General features: G+C 40.6%; 1 protein-coding gene and 1 long non-coding RNA gene across 10 annotated transcripts; both read left to right on the top strand.

Moving 5' to 3' along the window:
* The first annotated feature begins 5,777 nt into the window (after positions 1-5,777).
* LOC122020696 lies at positions 5,778-8,238 on the top strand. The gene is made up of 4 exons (XR_006122290.1): positions 5,778-6,045; positions 6,132-6,272; positions 6,374-6,538; positions 8,177-8,238. It is a non-coding gene; the product is annotated as an uncharacterized LOC122020696 (long non-coding RNA).
* A 9,149-nt stretch (positions 8,239-17,387) lies between these two features.
* On the top strand, positions 17,388-20,005 carry LOC122018675. 9 transcript variants are annotated; one of them, XR_006121863.1, is made up of 5 exons: positions 17,389-17,647; positions 17,712-18,000; positions 18,101-18,189; positions 18,269-18,390; positions 18,655-18,714. XR_006121863.1 is itself a non-coding variant. In XM_042576070.1 (3 exons), the coding sequence occupies exons 1-3, from the start codon at positions 17,486-17,488 to the stop codon at positions 19,824-19,826; spliced, it is 345 nt and encodes a 114-aa protein (XP_042432004.1). In that variant the 5' UTR covers positions 17,388-17,485; the 3' UTR covers positions 19,827-20,005. The 9 variants fall into 9 exon arrangements, 1 of the variants encoding a protein (XP_042432004.1); XR_006121862.1 differs by having other exon boundaries at positions 18,278-18,390; XR_006121865.1 differs by having other exon boundaries at positions 17,390-17,647; positions 17,712-17,848.
* Positions 20,006-20,362: the final 357 nt, after the last annotated feature.

The raw sequence follows: 20,362 nt of genomic DNA on the forward strand, positions 1-20,362 counted from the left end.
TCTTCGAGGTTCTATATCGTCTTTCTTTATTAAACTGCGTGGATTGATCATATATTATATCTGTGTGGAATGTTGATATAAACTGCGTGGTTTGTTTCTTATTTGTATTGTATTATTCCGGCCGTGTGTGGCCGAGGTATAGATATATGTATCTTGAGCTTCATATTGTCCATACGGGGAGATCTTTCGAAATTTCTTGGACGGGGACTACACAGGCGTGACAATTTTAGTATCGAGCGATTACGTCTTGGTTCTTCTGAGTTTTGCGTGCGTGTCTGGATATTTGGTATTTGGTTATGCAGTTTAGTCGATTTTCTCGTTTGAATTGAGGCATTTTAACGAGGTTTTATTGGTTCTATTTGGGGCTAAGCAGGATATCTCCAGACGGCAAATAGGTACATTAGGTAATTTTATAGTTTTCATACTGTAGTGATATCTGATAACATTTTTACATATATGATCGTGTTCTAGTACTTAAGCGTGGTCGCATGTATGAGGCGATCGATTCTCTAGAGCGAGTCTCGAGGATTCTGTTGGGTTGAGCACGTCGAGTGGGATAGACTCCTCGGTGTGTGACCACGTTAGGCGCCGGATCCGGCGGTTCCGACTTGAGTACTTACCTGCTGTCTGCTTGATGGTACCTACAGGGTACTCGGCACCTTCTCTAGCCATGCCTACTGCGTACTCGGTACCACCACAGACATCTGTGCTGGTTACTACAGACTCGGTACCTGCACCAGCAGTACCGGTTACATCTTACCCGGTACCGCCCATCGTACCTTTAGTCGTCCCTACCTATGCCTACTCTGTAGTTCCACTAGTGGTTCCTACCCTGTTTATGTGGCAGCACCAGTGGTACCTCTTCCGGCCTATCCCTCAGTACCACCCATAGGACCAGCTCCAGTGGTTCTACCTAGTTCCGCAGCGATTCCTACTGACCTAGTTGCAGCACGAGCACGGATCCCAGCTTTAGCAGAGTCGATGAAGAGTCGATTCACATTATTCCGCGGGGAGACTGATCCGAGCATAGCTCAGTCCTGGATTGAGACTATAGAGCGGACATTCTTTTATATGGCCTGCTCCGAGTGGGAGAAGGCCGAGCTAGCTGCTTACCACCTACGAGATGGGGCAGAGATCTGGTGGGACACGCAGCGCTCTATCATAGGCGACCAGCATATTACTTGGACGAGATTTAGGGAGGCATTCGAGAGTCAGTATTTTCCCCGAGCATATCAGATGGCTCTTCGGCAGGATTTTCTTTGTCTTCGACAGAATAACCGCTCAGTGATGGATTATAATGCCGAATTTAATCGGTGGCGGTCATCTGAGTTAGTTCGATAGCGGATCTCGTATACTTGATTTGTCCGAGGGCTGGGCGGGCATCTTCAGTGAAGATGTCGGTTTTAGTTGTTCATCATACGAGACCTTTGGATAGAGCTCTCGATTGAGTCTACTCGCCAGTGAGCAGAACAAGAAGAGAAGCGGTGATCGGTTGCGGGGCGGTCATGACCACAGACTCTTTGGGCGGCGGGCGATCGCTCGAGGCGGGTGAGCACTGGGTCATCGGCGGCCTTGAAGTCGGGCGTCGGGGCGTTCCCGCTTTCGGCGGAAGCGATCCACGGTGACTCTTCTTGCACGGATGCGGGCAGAGATCACATCACCTCTGCGTGCGCCTTGGGCGTCGGTTGCTATTATTGCAATTGCACAGGCATGAGCTTGTTTGAAGGCTCGGCCACATCTGGGATCTCGCCGGGAGGCAGTTTGGTCGATCCGGGACTCCGGCGGGCAGCCAATCTTCACCGTCGGCCGAGGCGGCTCCCCTGCGGCAGTGCGCATATGCATGCGGCCGAGCATTCGGTGTTCGATGGAGTCGAGGTTCTATTTACGGACCTCGATATCGGCTCGACCATCGGCGCGATATCGATTCTGACCTCGGCCACCCGTTCGATACATCTGCGGCCCATGCGGCTCGACTCGTTATCGATCTGGCTTCGATGGCGACTCGGACTCGCACCTTTGGCGATGCTCGCCTCTACCGTCGAGATCTTGGGCGAGTTCACGCGGTCACGGAGAGGGCGCCACAGGTGAGCGGATCCGTTTTCCGCGATACGGTTTTACTTTATGCATTTTCTGCTGATATGCTAATTGATACAGGTAGTTCACATTCTTTTATATCTTGTGCATTTATGAGAGAGATTGGTAGACTACCTTCTCGTAGATCTCGACGGCTGACCGTCTCCTTACCATCTGGTGATACCTTGGATGTCACTCAGGAGGTCAGAGGTTGTCCGTTAGATTTTGGTAGCATTATACTCACGGTAGATTTGTTAGTATTGGAAATGGTCGAGTTCGATATTATCCTTGGCATGGATTGGTTGTCTGCATACCATGCCACAGTTGATTGCCAGAAGAGGGTGGTTACTTTTCGACCTCCGAACCAACCCTCTTGGGATTTCACTGGCATCAGAGGCGATGGGATATCGACCATTTCTGCGATACAGGCGCAGAAACTGCTATCACATGGATGTCAGGGATTTCTATTATCGTTGATTAATACTGACGACATCAGTGGCCCTCAGCTCTCAGACGTTCCGGTGGTCCGAGAGTATCCAGACTTATGAAGTTCCCAGAGTTGATTCTGAGGACTGCACCAACATCGAAAGCTCCTTATCGGATGGCACCGAAAGAGTTGGACGAATTAAAAGTCCAACTCCGGAGTTATTGGATAGGGGTTTATTCGTCCTAGTGTATCTCCGTGGGGGTCGCCAGTACTATTCGTCAAGAAGAAGGATGGTACTCTGAGGTTGTGCATCGATTATAGGCAGCTGAATGCAGTGACTATCAGAAATAAGTACCCCTTGCCACGGATTGAGGATTTATTTGATCAGCTCAGAGATACATCAGTGTATTCTAAGATTGATCTGCGGTCAGGATATCATCAGCTGAGAGTTAGAGATTCTGATATTCAGAAGACAGCTTTCCGCACCAGATACGGACATTACGAGTTTTTGGTAATGCCATTTGGGCTTACCAATGCTCCAGCAGTATTTATGGATCTGATGAACCGTATCTTTCTGGAGTACCTAGATCAGTTTGTTATTGTGTTTATCGATGATATATTGATCTATTCGCGTTCCGAGGAGGAGCACGCGCAGCATCTTCGCATAGTCTTGGAGACTCTTCGACGACATCATCTGTATGCGAAGTTCAGCAAGTGTGCGTTTTGGCTTCCCTCAGTTGGTTTTCTAGGACACGTGGTGTCTAGCCGAGGTATTTCTGTGGATCCTCAGAAGATCGAGGCTATCACTAGCTGGGAGAAGCCCAGGAGATCCGTAGTTTCTTGGGCTTGATGGATATTACACGATTCGTTGAGGTTTCTCGGCATTGCTATGTCGGTTGACACGTCGACTAGGAAAGGCGTGAAGTTCACGTGGTCGGAGGACCAGCTTCCAGAGCTGAAGCGGAGATTAGTATCGGCACGGTTTTGGTTTTACCTTACGGTGATGGATTAAATACTTTACAGACGCATCTCTTGGGGCTTGGTATTGTTTTGATGCGACACGGTAGGGTAGTCTCCTATGCTTCTCGTCAGTTGAAGAAGCATGAGAAGAATTACCCAGTACATGATTTAGAGCTAGCCGCTATTATCTTTGCTTTGAAGATTTGGCGACATCATCTTTATGGTATTACTTTTGAGATTCTTACTGATCATAAGAGTCTCAAATATATTTTCACCCAGAAGGAACTCAATCTCCGACAGAGGAGATGGATGGAGTTCCTGAAGGATTATGATTGTACTATTAGCTACCATCCGGGTAAAGCTAATGTGGTTGCTGATGCACTGAGCAGGAAGTCCAGAGGGACTTTAGCTTGTCATCGAGTTACAGTCACGGACTTGATTCAGGGATTCGCCGAGTTGGGCCTTGAGGAGCAGGGACAGACAGAGCAGGGTATTCTTGTTACTATGGTTGCTCAATCGTCGATCGGGATGAGGATTCGAGAGGCCCAGGCTCATTAGCAGCCAGATAGCTTCCGGACAGCAGACCGAGTTTACACGAGATGACGAGGGTATTGTTTATTTCCGAGGTAGATTATGTGTACCTCAGACTCACCCGGTCATGGAGGAGTTACTTCAGGAGGCTCATCGCTCTAGATTTGCTATCCACCCAGGCGGGACCCGTATGTATCGGGATTTGAGGCGTTCCTATTGGTGGAACGGTATGAAAAAGGACATCGCGGAGTTTGTTGCTAGATGTCTTATCTGTCAGCAGGTGAAGGCTGAGCACCAGAGACCTGCTGGTTTACTACAGAGGATCCCTATTCCAGAGTGGAAGTGGGAGCATATTACTATGGACTTCGTGGTAGGATTGCCTAGGACTGAGGCCATGATGCGATTTGGGTAATCGTTGACCGATTAACCAAATCCGCTAGCGATCCGGAAGACGGATTCTGGATCGATTAGTGAGTTATCTTGTCGAGATTATCGATTGCATGGAGTTCCGTTGAGCATTATATCGATAGAGACCCACGGTTCACGTCCGATTGGCGAGTGCGGCGGGCCTTGGGCACCGTTTGATGGCATTCCATCCAGACGGATGGGCGAGGCGGACTATTCGAGACATTGGAGGACTTGCGAGGTCTTGTGTCATGGACTTCGGAGGGGAGGACCACCGCCATTAGTGGAGTTCGCCTACAACAACGGCTATCATTCGGCTATCCAGATGGCACCGTTTGAGCGTTGTATGGTAGGCCTTGTCGGACAACCGTCCTCCGGGAAGAGGTTGGGGAGGCTCAGTTGGTAGGACCTCAGCAGGAGGCAGAGTTGGTTCGCACTATCAGACGGAGGATGTCGGAGGCCCGGGACCGTCGGAAGAGTTATGATGATCAGAGACGGAGACCCTGGAGTTCTCCATTGGTGATCACGTATTTCTTAGAGTTTCACCCACGAAAGGGTGAAGAGATTTGGTCTTGAGGTAAGCTAGCTCCCCGATATATTGGACCATTCCGGATCTTGGAGAGGATTGGAGCGGTAGCTTACCGCTACCACCATCTCTAGCTGGCATTCACGATATATTCCACGTATCTATGTTGAGGAGATACGTATCTGATCCGGCACATGTTCTGTCAGATGTATCTGTTCCTATTCAGCCTGATGTTACTTACGAGGAGGTTCCGGTGCGGATTCTGGACCATAGAGAGCGTCAGCTGCGGAACAAGATTGTCCGACTGGTTAAAGTCGGATGGCAGCATCATTCTGACGAGGAGGCTACGTAGGAGCTGGAGGATACGATCCGAGCTCGATAACCCCATCTTTTTACTTGAGATATGTGGGTTAGAGTATCTTTCAGCATTTATACTGTTTGGTTATATTATACTGTTGGCTGTTGGTTATAGCGAAATTTGGGGACCAAATTTTTATTAGTCGGGGAGGATGTGAGATCTCGGAAAATTTAATTAATAGGGTTATTTGAGAAATAGCCTTATAGAATTTTTCCGGAATTTTTAGGAATTTTCAGGGAATTTTTCGGAGCTCGTACGACGAGTTTTGAGGGGATCAATTTTGGGTTCGGATTAAACCTATTTGGGATACCCGTTTAATTGAGGAAATGTTTTATTTATAAAACATTTTCCTTTTTCCTCCCCACACGCTGAACCCAACCCGATCCCTCACTTCTTCCCCGACTTCTCCTCCTCCCCCGATCTCCCCTCTGCTCGGCCGATCTCCTTCATCCCTCTCTTCTTCTCGCACCCCTCTCACGGACGAATGGCGCCCGGCGATCACCCTCTGCTGACATCTCTTTCCCCGACCCTTTCCTCTCTCTGTTCCTCGCAAACAACTCGACGCCGACGGGGCTTGCAATCGTCTTCACCGCCTGAGGAGGAGGTCGCCGGAACCTTGCTAGAGGTCGAACAAGGAGGCGGATCCTCCTGATCTCATGTTCTCAGGTCTTCCCCGAGCCTTTCCTTCCCCGATCCTTCTGGGTTTTGCCGATCCTTTCTTCCCCGATTCGATCGCTGGCTTGAAGATGACCTAGGGTTTCGAAGGTAATCTATTAAACCTAGCTGTGGATATTAGAGCTTCGGTTTTCTTCTCTGTTTACCGATCCTCATCTTCTTGGCGGTGGAATTAGGTCACGGATTTGGAGAGGTTGGAATCAGGGAGGTGTTGTTGGATTAGGGGAAGGAATCGGATCAGACTCGTGCTAGGTTTTCCCTTGATCGGATCAGTGGACCTCCACCTCCTTGCTGTTGATTGAGGTCTCGAATTGAAGGTGAGTTCTTGTTGGAATTATGTGTTGCTTGATCAGAGATCATCATTTCATGTTGATATGTGATCTTTGTTTTGATTCCTTCTTGATCCTATTGATTCCAGTGAGGGGAGGTGAGGTTCCATTCTTGCTGTGGAATTGTGTTTGGTTCCGGCAGTAACAATCACCTCAATCCAGCATCAACAGTAGGTTCGATCTGCTCTGTTCTATTTGTGAACTTTCTGATTTCGGCAGTAAACCATCCAGCAACAACAACAACTGGATTTGAGGTAAGGAATAGGATAATTGATCTTGTTGTAGATCATGTTTCGGAGTTGAATTCTAGATGATCTTGTTCTAGATTGGAATTAGGGTTTTACTTAGTGGTTTATGTGGAGGGATTTTGATACATGTTGTAACTAGTTGTTAAATTGTGTAGATGTAATTGTGTAGAATAAATCCAATGAAATGGTTAGGGTTAGGGTAATTAACCCTAATCAACTGTTGATTTCTAATCTAATTGGTGGTTAGGGATTAGGTAACTAACCCTAATCGACCATTAGATTTAAATTGGTAAGTTGTGATTGATGTGATTAGGGTTTTGCCCTAATTTAGTTTTGAGATTTTATTTAGCTATTCATTTGATTTAGCTAAATAAAATATATATGTTGTTTGACACAGGACTGGCGTCTCAACTTCGGATTAGGATTGGATTGTACCTTCTCTTTGAGGCGGGTACCCTTTGACTTATCTTTTGATACTGTCTTATGATATGTATAGTTTATATATAGTTGCTAGTGATAGGTGGTAGATTTATTTCTTCCCTGGTCTTAGCTAGTTGATACCTATCACATGCTTCATCTGTTAGTTGCTTTACTTCAGGATTGGATATTTACCTCTTGCCATGTGTATATATGTTCATTGAGATGCATATCTATAGTGCTCTACTCTACTGGATTAGTTGCTTTACATGTGGGATACATGCTCTTGGATTCATGATACTTACATCATTGTTATATGTGATATCTTTGAGTTTATGCTGTTTATATCATGGTTATATATATGCGTTTACCTTTTGGGCACCCGCATATATGGAGGAGGCTATGTTCAGGTATGACATACTGTAGCATCATGCACCATCCTGCATGATTGCATGCTGGGCGATTGACGACTCCATTATTGTTGAGCTCGTCGGCCGGCTACACGGGCCTGCACACAACGTGACCACTGCATGGGTAGTGGCACAGCACCCAGGGTGTGTATGGCAGTTGCTCTGTAGTGCTCCGCTGGTCCGCTCATGGGTAGTGTGACTGCAGCGTGGTAGCGGACAGGGATCCCTCCCCGTCATTGTGTACCGGGAGTTGCCCTCACTATGTTTGAGGTAGGAGGATAGGTGTACTCCGACAGCATCCCGTCCACTCGGTCACTCATCAGGGGTAGTGACGACAGAGTGCACGGTGTCACAGCCCTACCTACTCGGTCTCGCCATCGCGTGTGAGACGGCTGACTAGCGTCAGGGGTGACCATGTCATATCGCATCATATGCACAGATTGCATTTATTGTGATTGTTGCATATTGGATGATGCACTTGGGTGACTGCATATGATTGACATGCATACAGGATACATGCGTATTTGTTCTGACTATCTTTATCTGTGTATGTCCACAAGCTTCGCCGGTGAGTACAGTTTATTTCAGTTATGCATTTCTTATTATTCTTGCTGTAAACTGTATTACATGCTTCTGGTTACTCATTACAGTTTATTCAGCTATGCATACCTGTTATATTGTTAGGAGACTGTACTGTAGGTCCTATGGTTTAGGAGACTGTACCTTAGGATATTACTGGTAGTTATATATTGCTGTACATATCTATTGGATTACCTGCTGAGTTCTTTGAACTCACCCCGTTGTTACTATTTTTCAGGTTGAGGCCGTCAGGAGAGATTCCAGTCGCTAGCCCCATTATCGCGAGGATTTCCTTTGTCGGATTATATTTTGCTTTTGCATCTTATATACTTGTATTGTGGGTTTGTATTGTGGACTTTACATTGCACATTCGGGTTTGCTACTTTTGTTTTCCGCTGCGGTTGTATTTCCATTACTTCGTGGATTTGTTTCTTCGTTGTAGTGGAGTAGGCTGTTTACATATATCTTCGAGGTTCTATATCGTCTTTCTTTATTAAACTGCGTGGATTGATCATATATTATATCTGTGTGGAATGTTGATATAAACTGCGTGGTTTGTTTCTTATTTGTATTGTATTATTCCGGCCGTGTGTGGCCGAGGTATAGAGATATATGTATACTGAGCTTCATATTGTCCGCCGTACAGGGGAGATGCTGCCGAAATTTCTTCGGACAGGGACTACCTGGGGCGTGACAGAAGCTTTTGAAATTGGACCAGTACCAGGAACCAACTCAATTTCAAACTCCACTTCTCTGTTGGGAGGTAGTTCAGGTAGCTCTTCTGGGAATACCTCTGGATACTCACAGACTACCCGAACATCTTCCTGCTTGGGTCTTTCTTGTTCTTCTGTATTCACAATGTACGCATGAAAACCAGCACACCCTTTAGCTAACATCTGGTGAGCTGTCAGAGAAGAGAGAAGCTTCTGGGTCCTCCTCCTTGGCACTCCTGTGAATTCAAAGGTTGGTTCACCCTCTGGACTAAAGATCACTTTCCTTCTGTGGTAGTCCACTAAAGCACTGTACTTGCTGAGGAAATCCATAGCTAAAATGATATCGAAATCCTGCATGGTGAGGACTACCAGATTAACATATAGCTCTCGGTCTGCAATTCTGACTGGTACAGCCCGAAGCCACTGGTTGGATTCCATGACTTCCCCAGAAGGTAGGGTCGTTAGGAACTTGGAGTTCATACTCTATGTAAGTACTTGTAATTCTTTGGTGAAGGGTACTGATACAAAAGAATGGGTCACCCCAGTATCAAATAGTGCAGTAGCTAAATGCTGAAAAATAACTACTTGACCTGTTATGACCGTGGAGGCACTAGCAGCTTCCTCTTTAGTGAGGGAGAATACTCTGGCACTGGCTGGAATTGGTGGGGCTTCCAACCTTCCTTGACTGAGTTGAGGTCCTTCCAGAATTGCAGGCATATAATGTAACTTAGGTTTACCTCCATATTGTATTGGCTGTGGCTGAGGTGCCTTGAGCTTGTTAGGGCATTCTTTAGCCATGTGTCCTTCCTGCCCACACGAATAACATCCCGTCTTACCCAAAAGACAGGCTCCTGGGTGTGTTCTCTCACATTTAGGACAGGAAGGGAACTTGGTCTGCTTGTTTGCTAGTCCTCCTTTCTGGTTACCTCCTGAGTTCCACTGCTTTCTCTTGTTATCTTTGCCCTTCCAGTGCTGCTTATTTGCCTGAGGTTTTTGACTCCCTGCTGTCTTGTCTTCAATCTTGATTGGCTTGTGTTGCGCTCATTGTGCCTTGATGCTGTCCAGATAGTGCTTAGCGACTAATGCTCTGCTGACCAGCTCTTCGCCAGTCTGGGGCTAGTGAGTTCCACTACTCACATTAAGTGCTATCACTGGCCTCGGCATCCTGAGCATCAGTCTGACTCGTTCCTTCTCCGTGCTTACTAGCTCTGGATAGAGACGAGCTAGCCTATTGAATCTTTTAACTGCTTCTTCCACTGACAGGTCACCTTGTCTGAATTCTATAAACTCTTCATAGTGTTTATTGGTGATCCGTTGGCGGAAGAATTCTTCATAAAACTCTGCTTCAAAGTTAGCCCAACTCATCTGATTGACTGCTCTCTTGCTTTTAACTCTCTCCCACCATATACGAGCATCTCCAGATAGGCAGAAAGAGGCACACTTGACCTTCTCGACTTCTGGCCAGTCAAGAAGATCCATGGTGCTCTCCAGTGTCTTGAACCAAGCCTGAGCATCCCAGGGCTCAGTCGTGCCTGAGAAACTCTCTGGCATCAACTTCAGCCACTGTATTAGGTATGCTTCTTGTCTTCTAGGTGCTGTGGCGACTTCCAGGGCGGCTGGTGGAACCTCAGTCACCACTGGAGTCTCCATATTGATAGTTGGAGGAGTGGGACGGACTGGCTGCTGATTCGCCATCAAATTGACGATCACTTGTTGCTGCTCTGCCACTTGTCTCTGGAGTTGAGTAATTACTTAAGAGAGATCAGTTCAGTTGTTCTGGGCTCTTCGTTCTCCAGTGCTCGATCTTCAGTATGAGCGGTACGGGGACGTCCTCTTCTTGACGTCTAGTTATGTAAAATGAGAAAAACTAAAACCGTCTCTATTCTTCCTAGACATATATATAAATAAAAGAGAAACAAGAACTTCTATCTTATTTAAGCACATATGAGTAGATACTCTATACTGCAAATAATAAGGGAAATCATAAAAGAAATAACTTAAGCACTTTCTTACTTGAAGACGACAAGGATGATGCTGATGTGTGTGTGATGCTGGAGATTGGAAACTGCTCTGATACCAACTGTAAAGCCCACCATTCTCATATACTACTCTCTAAGGGTGACCGTTACTTAACTACTATAGATCCTTACTTAACTAGTATAGCAAACTGTACATTATTATTTTTTAAAAAGAAAACTTAAAATTTTGACAGAGTATATGCAGTACAGCAGGACTAAAATACAATACAATACTGACAGTACATATAACTCATAATAGCAGAAAACATATGAAACTATATCTCAATGCAATCACACAAATATCTACTTACTAAACAGAACTCAACTTAGCATGCAATCTAAAATATGAATAATCTCAAATGACATGGTGTATAAGGTACAATCTCAAATGGTCTAAAATACAGAATAACTTAATCAATTCTTATGCTAAATCCCAAGGCCTCCATAGTACATGCATCACACATCCATCCGCACCTCCTTGTCATCTTCCTTTGCTACAACTTTTCCTTTCCTTTATCTGCATTAAAAGGAAAATGCAACTATAAGCAAAAATGCTTAGTAAGCACTATCTATCTCACAAAAGCTCGAGTATGCATGTAAGCTGAAAGAAAGCTATAAACTGAATGCTCAAAAAGAAATACTACCCATGCTCATCTAATAACAAAAGAAACGTAGAATACTGAAATACTAAACACGTAAGCAAATCCATACAATCATGCTAGCACAAAGAAAACTAAACTTGCTAAATTTTTAAACCTATGTGAAGCTTATTTCACTTGTTTAAAAACTTATACTTTAATACTTTAAAATAATAATCAACTTTCTTCTTGGGCCCAGGCATAGTATCAAAGCGCGTTCCCTAATAGAAACTGGGGTAGCGACCCACCAGTCCTACGAGGGTAAAGACCTCGGTCTTACCAGGGCCAAGACCTCGGAATTGGTCACCTGGATTTGTTTAACGACAACCTTGGAAGTCGGGTACTAGCCTCTTAAAAAAGTAAAATACTTATCTTTTATTACTTCTAACATTTAATGCCTCGACATTTTAACAAGCACCTTGTGTGCCAAAATCCCTAAAGTCTTGACTTTGGGATCTATTTAAGGCCTTGGCCTTTTTCTTTCTTTTCTTTATCTTTCTTATACTTTTATTAATACCTCTAATAAAAGAACGTCTCATACAAATCTGAACTCGAATGCTTTAACAAACTAAAATTGAATACTTAAACAAACTAAAATTGAATGCTTTAACAACTGAAACTGCTGTGCTTGAGAAGTTCTAAAACTGTAGTTTAAACAGAAATAAATCTGCATACTATCTTAACAAAATGATCTTCATACTAGGCTAATCAAAATTCTGCATATTGAGGCAACAAGAAAACTCAAATCTTTATGCTTGAAGTAAATGGTAGCAAGGAAGCATATCTAAACCCAAACCAAGTTAGGCTTACTGTTTTTTTTCCAAAACCTACATAAGGCTTGTTCACAGCCTATGCTTTAATAGAGCAACAATATCCCTCACACACTGTGCCATGGTAATGAGGCTAAAAGAAAACTAAGGCTGTTCATCTCAAATGCTTAGCACAAACAAGAAACCTAAGACCTGCCGAAGTTAAAAACCCATGTAATCTAGTTCAGAACTTATACCTTACAGAACAACCGAAACCTTGTAGCATACTACAACAGAAATGCAAACCTTTAGAGCAATAGGAAAACAAGTCTGCAGGTCTAATTACACTACTAAAAGATCTAACCGAGTGCTCCCAAAACACTAAGTCATCTACTATAAGTGAGGACATTTCATCCTTTAGTAAAGACAAGTCAGTTAGCTAAGCAAAATACTATCTGCTAAAAATTTCATTACTAAAAGAAAAAGATGCTGTTGCTATCAAAGAGTGAATACATGCATATGATGACATACCAGAACATGCACTTAATAGACTTACAGTACCCCTTTGATTCCTTTAAAGAGCTTACGCATTCTAAATTACTTCCAACAAAGCAAAGCATGTCTGTACCTATAAAGAAAGTTGTACCACTTCAATTGCCAACTAAAAACGAAGTAGGTTTTCTTGATAGACAAAAATTTGGAATCAGGTAAATCCTAAACCTCCTAAACTAGATAGTAGGTTTATTTCCTTGCTTTGAGGTTCACGACAACACTTCAAACACAACAGCATGTTCCGAAACCAAAAGAAAAGAGAATCAAATTCGGAACTACTCTTACCGCAGGTGAGTAGCAACTTACAATGGTTTCTTGGACTTACAACCGAAGCAAAGGAGCTGTTAGGGTTCCGGAGATGTGCTTCCTCAACGATCTCCTTGTATCCACTTGCTCTTCTTGACGAGGGGATCACGAAAGTATAAAGACCTCACGGAGAAAGGTGCTCGCCGGCTTCCAGAGACGAAGCTAGGGCTTTGTCTTATTTTCGCTTGGGCAGAAACGACACACGCAGAAGGGAAGAGGGGAGAAGGAAATTAGGTCTCGGGTTAATACCTAAGTTCTCTTCTTATAACTAGGTATTCTGTTATATACTCCCATATAAATATATTTCACTCCTTTATTTGATTAGCAGCGCCCGCTTGGACACTTGGTCAGCCGAATTCGCTTAAGAGTTGGCTCGTCCGGAGGTCGCCGGTTCGAATCTCGGCTTGGATATTATTTTTGTCGAAACTTCTTTCGTTTAGTAAAAATACCAAACGACCTCCAAAAATTACATAAAAATACTCTAAAAATTTCTAAAAATCTCTAGAATATTTCTATAGCATTTCTAAATATTTTAAAAATACTATTAAGACTCGAAATGAGGAAATTTGGGTTGTTACAGTTCGTTACCCAACACCTTCGAATATTGTCAGCTTAGGCTTGGTGTCAGTTGGTTTCTCGACAGTAGTTGGGTGCAACAACATCGTAGCAGAGTCACAACAGTAAGCCAGAGCAGTCAAAACCTCAATCGAACATGTAGAAGCTTGTATATGTGTTGTGTCTTGAATCATGCACAAACATTACTTATATAGGCTGTGAAAGGCGCATTCAACCTCCACCAAGGCACCTCCATAAACAAATATTATCCCTTATCTTTGATGATGATAAAATATGCAAATTGCAAGTTTTATCCTTTGGAAGGTGCCTTCAAAGCACTTCAAGGCGCCTTCAAAGCAAGCTCAAGGCGCCTTCCACTGCTTGAAGGCGCCTCCAACTACTAGTCTTATACAATAATCTTCCGAAAGCCATAACTTTTGATTCAAAACTTGGAATCAAGCTCTATCAGTTGCTATGCGTGTAGAATTTGAAGGTCTACATTTTTATCTATAACATAGAGTTAGGAAAATATATTCATGAATATTTTATAAAGATTTATGAGTTTGATTCTGTCTTTCTGAGACCAAAATCTAGTCAGAGTTTTAATTTAGGTTTCTGAAATGAACCCAAATTGGACCGATGCCTACTATCCCCTCAAATGAGATGTGTCCTTACTGAGCCACTCTCTTCTAGTGACTTACCTTGACTTACCGGTTTACCAGTTGTCCGGTCTGCAGACCCAACTGGACTTCTTTCCAGATATCCGGTCGGCCCGTCGACCTATCTGGACTTTGCACCAGCTATCCAGTCGACTCGTCGACTTATTTGGACTTTCTGCCAGATATCTGGTAGGCTCATCGACCTATTTAAACTTCTCACCAAATATCCAATCGACACGTCGACCTATTTGGTTAACTCCTACACACTTGGTAAAGTGGTTAGATCACAACAATACCTAATTTAACTTACTTTATCATTCATCAAAAAAATCTTAGTAAGACCGTTAGTGCAAACTGTACCAATAATCTCTCTCTTTTTGATGAAATGACAACCTGGGTTAAGTTAGGAAAAAATATACGCAAAATAAGTATAGAAAATGATTTTAAGAGAAGTAATAATTAAGACAATTGGTTTTATTCTCTTGATCATTTTTAGGGTTAAGTTATTTTATTTTATTTTATTTTTTAACTTAAACCCTAACCCTCCCCCTTTGACATTCATTAAAAAAATATAAGTAAATAAATGCTAAGTAAAAAGATGATGAATTTTTTTGGCAACAAAGAGATTTCAGGATTATCAAGTGAGTTTTCTAAGTAGAATAATTTAGAAAGATAACTTTTTGCAAGAATTTTATAATAGATTTTGAGAGCTAACTCTTGCAAAGATACTTTTCAAAATGTATTAACTGTTTAAAATACTTTAGATAGGAATTTTGAACTTAGAAAATATTTTTAAGATGCTTTAAACATGAAAAGTTTTAAGAAAAATTTAAAATAAGTTTTACAAGTTTTTCAAAATAGACTTTTTTTTTTCAAATGATGTATTTTCAAAACATTTTTCAAGGCAGTTGTTCAAAAATTTCTAAGTAAAGTTTTCAAAGTTTGAAGAGAATTTTTCTAAGAAAGATTGTCAAAATAATTTTAAAGAAAACATTTATAACTAAGATTTTCAAAGTAGTTTTTAAGGAAAAATTTTTAGGCGTACATTTTCCAACAAAAGATTAGTAAATGTTTTAAAAAGGATTTTAGGTAAGAAATATTTTTAAAAAGTATATGTATATATTTTGTTTTTATAGTATCGATTTAAAATAAGTTTTCAACTATTCAAAAATAGTCTGATTATTCAAAGACTTTCAAAATTGTGTATTTTTTTTAAAATAATTTTTGAAAGCATTCTTAAATTTGTCCAAGCAAATCCTCTCATTTAAGTTAACACTTTCTCTTAATTTAACACCCCCTTAAGTTAACACTCCCCTTTAATTTAACACTCTCCCTTAAGTTAACACTCCCCCTTAAATCATACTAGGGTTTGGGTAGTTAAATTTCATGGTAAATGTGGCAAAGTGAATAATGAACACATTCTAATTATCTTTGTTAGCTATAAGAAGTTCTACCTAAGTGTTTAGAGGATTTATTATTCCTAACACTAATGTTCATTAAATATATTATTTTACACCTTATTATTATTATTCACTTAAGTTTGATTAATCATTAATCAATTATTGTAAAAATAATTAACCTTAGGTGTATTAAGTTTAAGTTTTAGGTTAAATGAAATAATTTGTTACTAATTCAATAACAATTAATCATTACTAATAGTTTATTGATTATCTTTTACTCGACTCAATTCAATACTTATTTGATTAAAATAACTTACAACTTACATTTCATATTAACTGATTAAATTAGTTGACTAGTGCAAGCATTAATTTTAATTTTAAGTGTTGATTAAGTTTAACTTAAACAAATTATTGATTAAAGTTGAGTTAGGTTTAACTAAGTTGTAAATTCGAGTTAAATTTATTAAAGTTATTAAACAGAGTTAAGTAAAGTTAAGACTCAACTTGAGCCCATCTATAATAAATTATGATTTAATTAAAATAAGTTAAGATTTTGATTAACGTTGAAATTAAAGTTGATTAAGTTAAATTAAGGTAAAGTTTTAATTAACTTTGTAATGTAAAGTCAAATTTAAAGTGAATTAGAGTAAAGTTAATATTTTAATTAAAGTAAGTTAACTTTAGATTAATATTTTGAGTTTTTAATTCAATTAAAGTTTAATTAATTATTTAATTCAGTTTAAAGTGTAAGTTAATTAAATTTTAATTGATTTAATTATTTGTTAAATAAGATTTAAGTTTTAAATTATGTGTCTAAGATTTTTTTTTTAAAAAATTATTTTAAAATATTTTTAAAAATAATTTTTAAATAAAATTTAAAATATTTTAAACTAATTTTTATATGATTTAAAAATAAATTTTAAAATGATTTTAAAATAAATTTTAAAAGGATTTTTAAAATAATTTTTAAATAATTTTAAAATGATTTTTAAATAATTTTTAGAGGATTTTTTAACATGACTTTTAAAATGATTTTTAAAAGGATTTTTAAAACAATTTTTAAATAAATTTAAAATGATTTAAAAATATTTTTAGAGGATTTTTTAACATGACTTTTAAATTGATTTTTAAAAGGATTTTTTAAACTGATTTTAAAATAATTTTCAACATCATTTTTACATAATTTATAAAAGTATTTTTAAACTTATTTTAAAATAATTTTTAAAATATTTTTCAAAAGGATTTTTAAAATTATTTTAAAAAGATTTTTTAAAATATGTTTTGTATAAAAATAGTTCTTAAAAGTTTTTTTTTTAAATATTTTTTTTAAAAATTTTTTTGAAACCAATTTTTAAAATAATTTAATTTAATTTAATTTAAAATTAATATATTTTAATTGAATTTTAATTTGATTTGATTTGATTTAATTTAATTTAAATTAATTTAATTTTAATATAATTTAATTTTAATTTAATTTTAATTTAAATATTTAACCTTAGGCATCTCACTCATTTTATATTTTCAATCAGGAAATCCTATGATTTTGTGAGATTAATTAAGTTCAATTTCAGGGTTGGGTTTAACTTTATGTTAGATTCAAGTTTAGTTTTGACCTAAACTGTAAAATATGACACCCAAATAGTAATTAAATAATAAGGTTATTTAACAGATAATCTTAATTGATTTTTCAGGAATTTATAGGAATTTTCTGAGAATTTTTCAGAGCTCGTATGATGAGTTTAAGGGGATGAATTTGTGAGCTAAGTGAAAGCCTGCTTGGAATATCTCTTTTAGTTAGGAGTTGATTGAGGAATTTACTTAGATTTAATTTACTTAAACCTAAGTATTTAAGTGTTATTGAAAACCTAAGTTCCCTAATTTCCCCATCCGATTCTTTCTTCCCCTCTCGCTCGAACTGCCACAGAAACCATCTCCTCCTCACCTTCGATCGTCGAAGATGGATCTGCCGCCGAGCTCTCGGAGTTATCCTCCCTTGCACGGGCTACCTTCGACCAAGAGCAGGGAGGTATCATCCTCTCTCGTGCGGCACAACCTCGCGAGACCAATCGGCGACACAGGCGGCTGTCGCAAGAGCTGCAAAGCTCCCTTCATTGCCGAGGTAGTGCCTTAGATCCAATCCCCTTTCTTCTCGACTTCTCATAGTCATCGCCGATTCTGATCAGACGCCGTCCACATCCCTATGTCGGAGATGCCGGAAGGGAGGAGTGAACACCAGGGAGGACAGCAAGGCCACACACTTACGGATTTGGGCGGAGTCGCTACCATTAGAGGTCATCGGCTCCATCCCCTCTCTGCCACGGTACGCTGCAACCCATTTCATCATCGACACAGGTCTGTTGAGCTCTTGTTGTTCCATTTTCCATCATAGTGCCGAGTCATCTCTTCGTCGGAGCAGACCAACTGTTAGCGTCGTAGCTACCTAGGCCGGTGCACCACCTCTAGTGTTATGATGTTCGTCATCAATCTCTCTCGGATGGTCTTGCTTAGTGTTGAGTCCAACAACCAACTCATGAATCCCTGCTTTATTCCTCTGCCTATGCTGTGCCAACAGATCAAGTAATCGTTGCCCTAACCTTACCCTGGCTCACTGCCATCGCATCAACCAGATTTCTTTCTGAGGGATCTTGGATCTAGTGTAGTGTAAGTCTTGCTCGGTGTTGGATTGGTATATTTTGATTGCATATTTTGTTTGGGATGTGGAGATATGATGCTTGTCTAGATTTTGTAGCACTCAAGGATTATTCGCTGGTGATCCATAATTCCGGCGATCCTGTTTCGGTAGTGAATTCCTCTAGTCATGTTTCACCAGCGGTCACCTTGGACTTGGATGAGATTTTTGAGGTAAGCCATAGTCGTAAACTCTAATGTAATTAGGTACGTTGGATTCATGTTGAGTTGGCTTGTTGGTAAATCTATTGCTATATGGACTAATCAAGGAATTGATATTAGTTAGAATTAATCATTAACTAAGGTTAAACTAGTTTAACTCTAGTTTAAGTGGTTAATCAATAATCGGATTAGGGTTAAGGTAGCTAATTGGGTTATGATGGATTTAGCTAACTAGTTCCTATTTGACTAGTTATATTATACATATTGTGATCGCAGGACTTAGGTTCGGGACGAGCATCTCGACGTGAGATTACGTGTCGTGATATACATTTAAGGCGGGTACTTCTTGTCTTATCTCTTTAGTATATTGATCTTAGTGCATGAGTTATATTTTCGGATAGCTCCTGTATTTATCTTGACTCCACTCGTATTTTTCCCGTGTTTGATACTTCCACTCAATCTTTGAGCTACTCGTTTCTGTATCTATACAGTCTCTCGTTGTTATTCATGATATTTAGCAGATACCGGACACCAGATACTAGTTACAAGATACTGGATATATAGATACCAGATACCATGTTTACTTGATTAGACTGCTATTTATTCATGTTTCTTATTGAGCATGCTGGCTTCATGTAGCATACCTGTTTCTGTTTATATATATATGATGACTGCTGCATTGTTCGCATCATGTCATTGCATGCATTGCCAGCGACTTTGGCTCCCTTGTGGTTGAGACGGTCGTTGGCCTGGGCCGCACGCTCGGCTACCCATGGGTAGTGGTATCTGGAGCGTGCCGCTTGTCCTGTCATGCCCCCCACTTGCACACTCATGGGTAGTGATAGCTGGAGTCACGGGCAGCAGGGACCCCCGTCGTAGACGTAGCTATTCAGCTACTATGCACCTGTCCATCCGGTCACTCGAGAATAGTGGCGGCCTTTGGGTGGTACAGTTGTCATCGATCTGGCCTCTCGACCATACAGGGGTCATGGTGTAGAGAGGTGGGCGGGGTGACCATCCGTGCATATGATATTATTATTATATCCGTTGGTTGCTTGTTTATGCTGCTGTTATTTATGCTATTATTGCTAGTTTATGCTGTTGTTGTTTATGTTGTTATGCTTACATATGTTGAGATATACATCAGTTGTATGTGTTTAGACACTGACTCACTTATTGGTATTATGTATATACCTCACATGCTATCCTTGTAGTATGAGTAGTACGGTAGCAGATCTTTGCTACTTGTGACCTATTACTAGCCTAGGATATGGTTTCAGGTATGGACACTTATTATGATATCACTATAGTATCTGCTATTTCCATACGAGACTGTATACCTTTGCATCTCTAGTTCTTTACTATACTCATGCACTATCTGTCTATTACCCGCTGAGTCTTTATACTCACCACCCCGTATATTGATAATTTCGCCAGGTAGTAGGTAAAGGATTTATGGAGTCGCTTGGAGATCCTGTCTGCCAGTTCCATGTCACATTCGAGGACGATATTATGGTTTTGGTATACCGTACGTTAGTTGTGCTTTGGTTTTGTTTCTTGTTCTTGTGTTTGTGTATCTTGTATTTAGTTTGATTTTATTGTGTCAAGCCGAGCCGGCTCGCAGTTAGTTGCTTTGTGTTTTGTGATCGTTGTTGGTGATTTCCGCTGTGTTGATTTTAGTACAACCGTGTGGGCTGATTAAGATATTTATATAACTGCGTGGTTGTGTTTATCTCTGTTCCAGCCGAGTGGGCTGATTATATAACTGCGTGGTTGTGTATATATTCCAGCCGTATGTGGCTGATGTATTTTGTATGTATGTATGTCTCAGATTGTCACCCATACAGGGGAGATGTTGTCAAAATTTTTCGGTAAGGACTCCTCTGGGGGCGTGACATAAACAAATAGACATTTTTTGGATAAACTTTTGAACTATGGTGAGTCACTTGGAGGTCATTAGGGTAACCATGCCTTCGAGATTTTC

Source organism: Zingiber officinale, chromosome 9A (genome assembly GCF_018446385.1).
Source record: "Zingiber officinale cultivar Zhangliang chromosome 9A, Zo_v1.1, whole genome shotgun sequence".
NCBI classification, from domain to species: domain Eukaryota; kingdom Viridiplantae; phylum Streptophyta; class Magnoliopsida; order Zingiberales; family Zingiberaceae; genus Zingiber; species Zingiber officinale.